This window comes from Ceratosolen solmsi, unplaced genomic scaffold, assembly GCF_000503995.2.
Source record: "Ceratosolen solmsi marchali unplaced genomic scaffold, CerSol_1.0 scaffold16, whole genome shotgun sequence".
In the NCBI taxonomy this organism is placed as follows: Eukaryota; Metazoa; Arthropoda; class Insecta; order Hymenoptera; family Agaonidae; genus Ceratosolen; species Ceratosolen solmsi.
In genome coordinates, this window is record NW_011948451.1 from 778,266 (window position 1) to 787,853 (window position 9,588).

Genomic DNA, 9,588 nt, shown 5'->3' on the forward strand with positions numbered 1-9,588 from the left:
TACTTGTAAGTATAAGTGTATTTTGATAAAAAAAAAAAAAAAAAAAAAAAAAAAAAAAAATCAAAGAAAAGTTTTTTACTAATGTTCAATTATAATAACAAATGTATTTAATATAAAAGATTTTAAAATTTTTATAATGTAAAATAAATTTATAATACAAAGGCTTACATTTTATGAATAAATAATATATTGTTATTATCAATAATTTATGTATAAATAAGAAGGAGACAATTATTCTTCATAAATGAAACATCTGTTAAATTTATAAAAATTTCACATTAAAAATATAGTACGAATATTAAATAAAAAATTGTAAAATAAATTTAAATTATACGATAGGATATTTTTTTTATTTTTAAATAATATACTCTGAATATAATATATTATAAGAGTAAAGAGACTATTATCGATCATCAATGTAATCTCGATATTACGACTAATTACTTTCACGGAGAATATAGTAAAAAATAAATTTTTTTTTTTTTTTTTTTTTTTTTTTTTTAAATAAAAACACCCAATGAAACAACAATAGTCATCTATATCTCATTTGCATATTAATTATGATGAATAAAAAGAATGATAAAACACGAAATGATGAATATTCGAATAAAACTATTTATTAATTATTGAATTATTAAAATTAGTTTAATGATGTTCCTTTTTTTTTTTCCTTTTAATTTAAATACGTTACATTTTAAAATCTTCAATAACTCGTATATATAATAATGTGCATATTTCTTATAATATTCTTTTAATATTGAATTTTGTATAAATACGCAAAATGGTTTAGTAAATATATTTAATCTAATATGTAATATATAACAGTATAATTTTCAGTTAATAGTAATGATTAAAATTATGATTAATGTATTCTAACTGAAGTATTGAAATAAACAATTAATTAACACTTTTTTAAACGATTGATGCGGCTGCCGCACAATACGTACACGATCAAGTACACACAGGCATTTACGCGAATAGATTAATTGTTTATTAAAATACATTTATTGCTCTTTTAAAAATATGAATATCAATTATTTTTCCGTTATAATTAAATGCGTTGGTCAGTAATCAAATATAAAAAAGAACATAAGAGCGGGATTTTTTCGTAATAACTACGTTACTGCGCAATCCCTTCCACTCTACAGCTTAACGAGTCAATATAATTATTAAGTCGCTAACAAGTATTAAAGAACAATAACAAACTTTTGTACGATAAAATATAATTATTAATTTGTATATATTTGTATTTACATGGTATAAATAAATATTTACCAACTATTCAAACAATAATAATAATACGCAATGATGTTTACACGATAGTAAAAGAAATAAAGTAATATAATATTAAATGCGACGTTTAATAGCTTATAATAGAAAACAATAATAAGTTTATGTTCATTTCTTATTTAAAAAATTAATTATTCATTTTATTGGTAAACATGGCATCTAGATTTAGCGGGGCATTACAATTGACAAATTTAGATGATTTTATTATACCGTCGCAGGTTAGAAAATATTAAGTATGATTCGACTTTGTTACAGTTATAATAGTTAGATAATCGTTTTTATTTGCAGGAATGCATTAAGCCCGTAGAAATTCAGAAAATTAAAAATAAAGTAGGATCCAAGATTAAAGTTGAAGATGATGGATCTTATGTAGAAATGACCCAAGTATTTATATATTTTCTTATATAGGAAATTTTTATGTGCATTTTTGTATAAACTAAGAAGTTTATTATCGTATAGAGTGACCATTATTTTCAATTTTTTAGGATGGTCCTTTAACTAAATTACAAAAAGTAGAAATTACGTTATCCGATTGTCTGGCTTGTAGTGGCTGTATTACTTCTGCGGAAAGCGTTCTTGTAACGCAACAAAGTCAAGAGGAACTATTGAAAGTATTTCAAGAGAAAATAGAAAATTTACAGGTTACTGAAATCATAATCAATTTTCATTCATTATTGTCTTACATATAGTATTAATAATTTACGAATTAACTATTACATTTACAGCATAGTAAAGATAATGTAAAATTTATTGTAGTTAGTTTATCGATACAACCTATACTCTCTTTAGCAGAAAGGTATAAATTAACAGCAAAAGATGCGGCGTTAAAATTAAGTGGTTTCTTCAAAAGCATGGGTGCTGATATGGTTTTGGATATGAGCGTAGCCGATGATTTTTCATTGCTCGAGTCTGCAAAAGAATTTGTTGAAAGATATAAATGTTCCAAAGAGGGCTTAAATAATAAACTGCCTATGCTTGCGTGCTCTTGCCCAGGTTTGCCGTTAAACAACATTTTTAAGTGAATGTTTATAGCTTTCGTTTATCCTTCATTCTTAATTCTTTAATACTTTCTAGGATGGGTTTGTTATGCTGAAAAAACGCATGGAAATTTTATACTCCCTTATTTAAGTAAAACAAAATCACCGCAACAAATTATGGGATCTCTAGTTAAATATCATCTTGCTAGTAGTAAAGGTTTATCTCCGGAGCAAGTCTATCACATAACACTTATGCCCTGTTACGATAAGAAACTTGAAGCTTCAAGGGAAGATTTTTATAATAGCCTTAAGAAAACTAGAGACGTTGATTGTGTCATTACTGCAAGTATGTAGTACCATAATAATTACTCCAACGGGTGTTAATGTAATAAAACCGTAATTCTTTATTAGCTATTCATTTATATTTTTATAGTTGAATTGGAACAGATGTTAACGCAACAAGAGAAAAATCTCGAAGATTTTGATAAAGGAGAGATCGAAAAACCTTTTCAAGTGCCTGAGCAGCTGACCGATGTTTTGTTAGGTCATCAAGGCTCTGGTTCAGGTGGATATGCAGACTTCATATTTCATTACGCAGCAAAGCATTTGTTTGAAGAAAGTGATGCTAAATTAGAATATAAGAGCTTAAAAAATCCAGATTTTCAAGAAGCAGTTTTAGAAAGAAATGGTAAAGTCATTCTCAGATTTGCCATTGCTAATGGCTTCAGAAATATACAAAATCTTGTTCAAAAATTAAAACGTGGAAAAAGTCCTTATGATTATGTCGAAGTAATGGCATGTCCAATGGGTAAATATAATGTTTTTATATTTATCATAAGTACTTTACGCTTTTTTTTCTTTTTTCTTTTTTTTTTTAATTATGTTGAATTAGTAAGCCATTAAATTAATATTATAATATAAAATTCTATTTCTAATTTAATTATCTTAGGTTGTTTGAATGGTGGAGCTCAAATAAGATCACAAGATGGTATGCAACCTCGGGAATTAGCTTCAAAACTTGAAATTGAATATCACAAACTTCCAAAAAGTGATCCTAAACAGAATATGTTACTTAAGCATTTGTATGATGTTTGGCTTGAAGGAGAAAATTCTGAAAAAGCTTCAGCCTTCCTTCAAACTGAGTACCATGAAATAGAAAAGATGAATACTGCAATTTCTATAAAGTGGTAATCACTGTCACAGTGATTATTATTAATTTAAGATACTTTCAGTCTGTAAATATGTATTTAAAAAAAGGAAATTGGTATAAATATTTTGGGTAATAATGAATATTAGATCTGTAAATATATTTCACGATGTATATTCTTAATAAAAGTATTTACAAATAAATATTAATTTGTATGAAAATAATATATATCACAATAATAACTTATATTTATGAAGTACATTCTAACATGGCAAAAATCAATATTTTGAAGAATTTTGTAAAATTGTGAAATAAATTAATGTAGCTTCCGTTGATGAAACATTCAATGTTTTAACGTAAATAGTTTGCATAAGGATTTTTTTTAATTCATCGCACACATTGAAAAGCATAATTTTAAAACAAATCCTTAAAGAAAAAGTATTTATTTTTAAAGCTTATTCCACTATATAGTTATATTTATCGTAAAGATGCTTTGATCCGGATAAAAAATACTTATGCATGAATAACGCTTGACATTATCGCCTCAGTTCGTTCAATTGTTCGTTAATTTACATTTCATGTATTTAATTAATGATAAATTTATAATATCCATAATAATAATAATATTACTTAACTGTAATTCGTATTTTTTTTTTTATTTTTTTTTTTTTTTTTTGTAATAATAAATAAGAATAACATTGATACAGAGAAAAGTTTTTTGTTTGTAAATTAGGAAAACGAACTGTTGCATTCGTGAATTTGACAGTATGAAAATATTTTACTACAGTATTTATGTATCATAAAGAAATCATTTCTAAACAATAGTATGAACTCTGCCAAATAATACTATTACAATTTCTCTTAATTTTTTTCCCTACACATTACAATAATATATTTAAATGGTTTATTTGAATAATTTAACGGATTTTACGCTTGCTCACCATAATTTCTTAATCATTTATAATGAAATTCATTACTAATTATAGAGGGTATATTCAAATAGTAAAATTGACCTTTTTGAAAGTTCAAGATATTGTCTCTGAATAAATTTGTACATTGTAATGTACTTGAACATCTAGTCCTTTAGTTTATACATACATACGACTGCTATTAAAATGAATATCGACTATTACAGATATTTTAGTATATTAAAATGTCTTCAACATCACTTAAAAGTTTTAGATCCTAACGAAGAGATACAATATACTCTTAATTATATATTATACTCTTAATTTTACTTTTGTAAAAAATGTAATGTAAATTTTTTATTCATTCGTTTCAAATTAGAATTTATTCTTTATGAAAAACATATGTTAACGAATGCACAATACATTATAAATAAATTGTATTACGAATTTTGTTTTCCTTTACTAATTTAACAAAAAGTTTTTTGTTGAACATTAAGATAATTACATTTATAAAAGTATTGAAATTTGTAAATATTAAATAAATGTCCTTAGCATATTGTACTAAATATCACATTGTAATATATTGCAAGTTTTATGTAATTTAAAAACTATTACCGTATATATTAATCAATAAATAACATTCTTAAATAATTAAGAGTTTAAATAATTATACGCATATATAAAACGTAATTTGTCAAAACATTTATAAACTTCATTTATATCATGACTTATGTTAGATATGCAAATTATCTTTTATAAGAACACCATTCTCATTACGTATCGAATATTTGTTTCTTCTGGTAAGATGATAATATTACACATTATATGGATAAAGTAATTTAATTAATATGTTAATTAGTTAATATTCATATAAAGACTTTAGACAGCTTTTCAAACATTAAAATTTTAAAATTCATAAATAGATTGCTTTTGGTATTTATGATATTTTTAAATTTCTAATGCATATTTGAATATGCAGTATTATAATGAACATCAAAATGATAGTATAAATGGATTTAGTTACACTTAGACTATCTAGAACTTTGGTTATTGCAAAAGTTACCATTTTCATTCATTGTATCGTTAGAATTGTTTAAATTCAAGTCAATATTGGCATTTTGGACTTGGTTGTCATTAATAAATTCATTCAACGTTTCAGTTTTTTCATTTGAATTTTTCTCAGTCGACTCTATTAGCCAACCTTGATTATTTTCCACTTCCTGAGTTACGACAAGAAAAAGTTCTTTTTCTTTACTCTCCATTTGTTCTTTTAAGTAAGCCAGTATATCGCTATCCTAGTAATTGGATTAATCTTACGTATATCTTAATGATTTCTTAACAAATAAGTAAAATTATTTTATTTACCGTTCCAATTAGTTGAGGAGTATCTAGCTTGGAATCCAAATTATAAAAGGCACCGTCGATCCTTTTTAATGCAATCCAATGACGTCGTTTCAATGGTAAAAGCACAAAACCTAATTTATATTCAGTTGGTACATTCAAGATAAAGCCTTCGATATTATTAAGGTATAAACAATTGGTATCCCTATTTAAATATATTATTACAAAATATTTATTTTATTTACTTGAGAACTACTAAAAATAAATGATCATTGTACAAAAACTGTTTTACCTTCGTTTGTCAAACCAAACTGCTTCGCAGCCTCTTCTTTGTAACGCCGTCATAATAACATTTATATCATAATTACCGCAACCGAGCAGCGACTTGTGCGGATTTATCCAGACATCGGGACTCAAATTATAGCAAATTTGATCTAATTCCTGTTTACTAAATCCCCTTTCTTGAAATAAGTTATTTAGTGCATGTAACGCACAAAGTTCTTTTATCTTGAAAGTAGAAGTAAATTTTTGTTTAAATTGTTTATATAGAATGTACATTAGAAAACATAAAAACTTAATATTAAAGGGGAAAAAAAAGGCTTTATTATATATACATAGAGAATATTTTCAATTTGTATTTGATTATATTATAAATTTAATTCATCAAATCATTAAATGCACTTATATGTTCCATGTACATCTACATGTTATTATCCATATTTCTACTATAATCTATTATAATAACTTTTTAGTATAAATATTTTATCAGATCAAGTCTAATTGATTTAATCGACTGTAGCATAAAATTCTAGATATAAATGAATAATGATAATAGAAGATTATCTCTACGAAGAGATTAGCTTATGAACACATGTCTATTATAAATTTCCTTTTATCACTAAAATTATTATTACATAAAAACAGATTTTCTATTCATTATAGAATATATGAATCTCTGTATTAAAACCATCATAAAAATACAGTAACACCATAAAGCATTAAGTAATTTAAATTTAAGTACAGCAAAGCCAATAGTAATTACCTGACGTTCATGATAGATAGAGACAGTCATACCAGATGCTATATCTGCGACCATCGTACCCACTTACTACATAACTCGTTATTCGGCGAAAATTTTACTAATGTTTGTGTACCAATGACTAAGAATTGCAATATAACAAAACTTTACAACGAAGATTTACATGCAAGAGCTGAGCTGCTAACTAATAAAAACAATCTTAACCCCTCCAGTCGTCACGATTAAGATTTTATACCAGTTTTTATAGTTTATACTTTCCCACTTCCTTCTGAATTCTACAGAATCTAATCAATTAACACGGATCGACTTCAAGTTCGGCATTTCGTACAATCGTTTGCAGCTTCCCACCTTCACTGCCACCACACATCTTATTGTCACTCGCGTGAAGAGTTTATTACGTGACGTCAGCTTCCCTACCCGTCAAACGTAATAAATTTACAATAATTATAATTGTATGAAATCCGGGCGTAAAAAATGCATTTAAATTATGGCCAAAGGATCGTCAATTTCCTCTTTATGGACTTGATTCTAAAGAATTTTATAATGTAAAGTGAATAAGAGTACAAGCTAATTATTGTGTACAACGTGAGAATTATTATCGAGTATATTATCGAGCATATTATAAATCTCAATAGTTTGATAAACAAAATTTTATATCAATTGTTATCATTAATTTATACTATTTCTATTGTGTTAAGAATTATGAGTAAGTAATGTAAGAAATTTCTAATAATAATTACGATGAATCTTCAGCTAAAATAAATGTATATTTAAGTATTTATAAGTATTGTAGATAATTGCCTAATATTATATATGTATATATATATATATATATATATATATAAGGTGCAGTTTCGAAGAAAATTTAATTCTAAGACTTTTGTGTTTTACGCTCTTGAATAAGAATGACAAATTTGCATTTATGCAATATAAAATAACTGCTACCCGAGCATGAATTAATTAATTTCAATACTATTAAACAAAACAATATTGTATTATTCATGTTTTTCCATGAAATTGAAATTTTAATTTTCTATCATGTATATCTCATATTTTTAGATACTATGATGCATGATGCATCTGCAAAAATTTTCTTATGCAAGAATTTTGGCTTAGTATGGTAAGTGTCTCGCTATGATATATGAATATAATTCATTTATAATATTTACTCAATAATTATTACTCAAATTTCTTTTTAATTGTATTTAATTCAAATTCCAAAACAGAATTTATTTTACTTTTAGAGAATTTTTAAATATAGAACCTAAATGTTTTATTTATAATTGATAACAAAAATATTATTGAAATATCAAAAAAAAAAAAAAAAAAAAAAATATATATATATATATATATATATATATTCTTACTAAAAAATTTGTTTGATACGAGAAAGTTATAAATGGAATTTCCCATTAGATAAATCAATTTGAATTAATACAATTTCGTTTGAAATTCATGTTTCTTCTCTCTTTTTACCCGAAGTTGTACATTTATGCATACCATATACTCATACACATCGACTATTATATTAATATTTAATTGACTATACAATGCAGATATAATAAAAGTTTCTTCTGCATTTTATTTAAAGCAAAAAAAAAAAAAAAATTATTTTACAAATTGTATCTTAAAAAAATCTACTATTATTTATGAAATAATAGTACTCTTACATTTTTTTTACTTTTATTTATGAAATAATTATCTTTAATTGATGAGATTTCTATAAAGAATATAATATTCTTTAAGATTTACTCGACAAGATGCAATCAAATAATTCAAGAAGCATAAAGAATGGTTGACAATTCCTATAATTTCACGACGTGAACTGTGAAATTCATGAAATTGTTTGATTTTATCTGTTTGCTTTATTTTTTAAAAATATATTTAAAATTATTTTAAAACTTCAGTATATGAAGAACATTGAAATTAATAAATAGCTAAAATTTTCAAACAAATCACCTTGTTAAAAGCGATTAGATACTACTTTATAGATGTTGCAGTTTTTGCTGCAAAACTCGTTATTAGATTCACGTTATGTTTTTCCATATTAATCTTAACAATTATGACGAAAAATGTTCTCATAACACATACACACACACACACACACACACACACACACACACACACACACACATATCATCGGAAAAATGTCTGAATTATTTGTATAAATTTTAAATACTAATAATATATTTATTTTGGATATAAAATTTACTTTTGTTAATTTAATTAATAATACATTTTATAATTATATTAATTTAAATTAATATTACATATTAGCAAAAGTATGTTATAACAAATAGTTAGGCTATTAGTTAAATAATTCTTAACAATAAATAGTTTAGAAATTATCCTTTAAAATAAATTAAATAGTAACTTAATGTTTTAATAAGTAAGAAGTTTAAACAGTAAAATTTAAAATGATATTCGTCACCTTTTGCTAATAAATTTTATAATTTTTCAAAAATAAATTAATGAATAATTAGAAACTTTTGGGGATTATGAGTAAAATTTTCTTAATAATTACTCATGCACATTATTAAAACTGTTTATATAAAAATGTCGTTTCATCTGTATTGTAAAATAATAAAAAGATTTTAATATTACATATAGATACTATAGTTTACACATTTTTAATTGCAATGGTCTTTTAATTATATTTGGTATCTATTTTTAAGAAATAAAAGAATAAATCTTGAACAAACAATCTTTGGTAATGTTTTTCACTCGTTAGAATGTCTAAAATATATTTATGTAAAAAAGCATGAAATTTTCCTTTTATTTGAAAGATGGATCTATCTATCTATGTCTCACAATCTTATACATTTACAATTTCAAAGTGGCTAAACGTATTTCATAGAATTATAAAAAAATTTGTTCTAATTTTAT

The 9,588-nt window shown here is 24.3% G+C and overlaps 2 protein-coding genes across 2 annotated transcripts; one reads left to right on the plus strand and one right to left on the minus strand.

Moving 5' to 3' along the window:
• Positions 1-1,373: 1,373 nt before the first annotated feature.
• Positions 1,374-3,533, plus strand: LOC105366606 (probable cytosolic Fe-S cluster assembly factor CPIJ010948). The gene is made up of 7 exons (XM_011505107.1): positions 1,374-1,508; positions 1,579-1,674; positions 1,776-1,931; positions 2,016-2,283; positions 2,365-2,613; positions 2,701-3,075; positions 3,217-3,533. The coding sequence occupies exons 1-7, from the start codon at positions 1,443-1,445 to the stop codon at positions 3,456-3,458; spliced, it is 1,452 nt and encodes a 483-aa protein (XP_011503409.1). The 5' UTR covers positions 1,374-1,442; the 3' UTR covers positions 3,459-3,533.
• A 1,724-nt stretch (positions 3,534-5,257) lies between these two features.
• Josd (Josephin domain containing) lies at positions 5,258-7,091 on the minus strand. Its single transcript, XM_011505106.1, has 4 exons — positions 6,706-7,091; positions 5,956-6,170; positions 5,688-5,868; positions 5,258-5,617 (listed from the first exon to the last, which is right to left on the minus strand). Exons 1-4 carry the CDS (start codon positions 6,757-6,759, stop codon positions 5,354-5,356), a joined length of 714 nt encoding a protein of 237 aa, XP_011503408.1. The 5' UTR covers positions 6,760-7,091; the 3' UTR covers positions 5,258-5,353.
• Positions 7,092-9,588: the final 2,497 nt, after the last annotated feature.

What these genes read in the sequence shown, in the direction of transcription:
- Josd (XM_011505106.1), bottom strand. Translation starts at nt 6,759, where the DNA reads ATGGTCGCAGATATAGCATCTGGTATGACTGTCTCTATCTATCATGAA. An exon ending in CTATCTATCATGAACGTCAG is followed by an intron (nt 6,171 to 6,705) that starts GTAATTACTATT and finishes TCTACTTTCAAG; the next exon opens with ATAAAAGAACTTTGTGCGTT. An exon ending in GTTTGGTTTGACAAACGAAG is followed by an intron (nt 5,869 to 5,955) that starts GTAAAACAGTTT and finishes ATATTTAAATAG; the next exon opens with GGATACCAATTGTTTATACC.
- LOC105366606 (XM_011505107.1), top strand. Translation starts at nt 1,443, where the DNA reads ATGGCATCTAGATTTAGCGGGGCATTACAATTGACAAATTTAGATGAT. An exon ending in CTTATGTAGAAATGACCCAA is followed by an intron (nt 1,675 to 1,775) that starts GTATTTATATAT and finishes TCAATTTTTTAG; the next exon opens with GATGGTCCTTTAACTAAATT. An exon ending in AGTAATGGCATGTCCAATGG is followed by an intron (nt 3,076 to 3,216) that starts GTAAATATAATG and finishes TAATTATCTTAG; the next exon opens with GTTGTTTGAATGGTGGAGCT.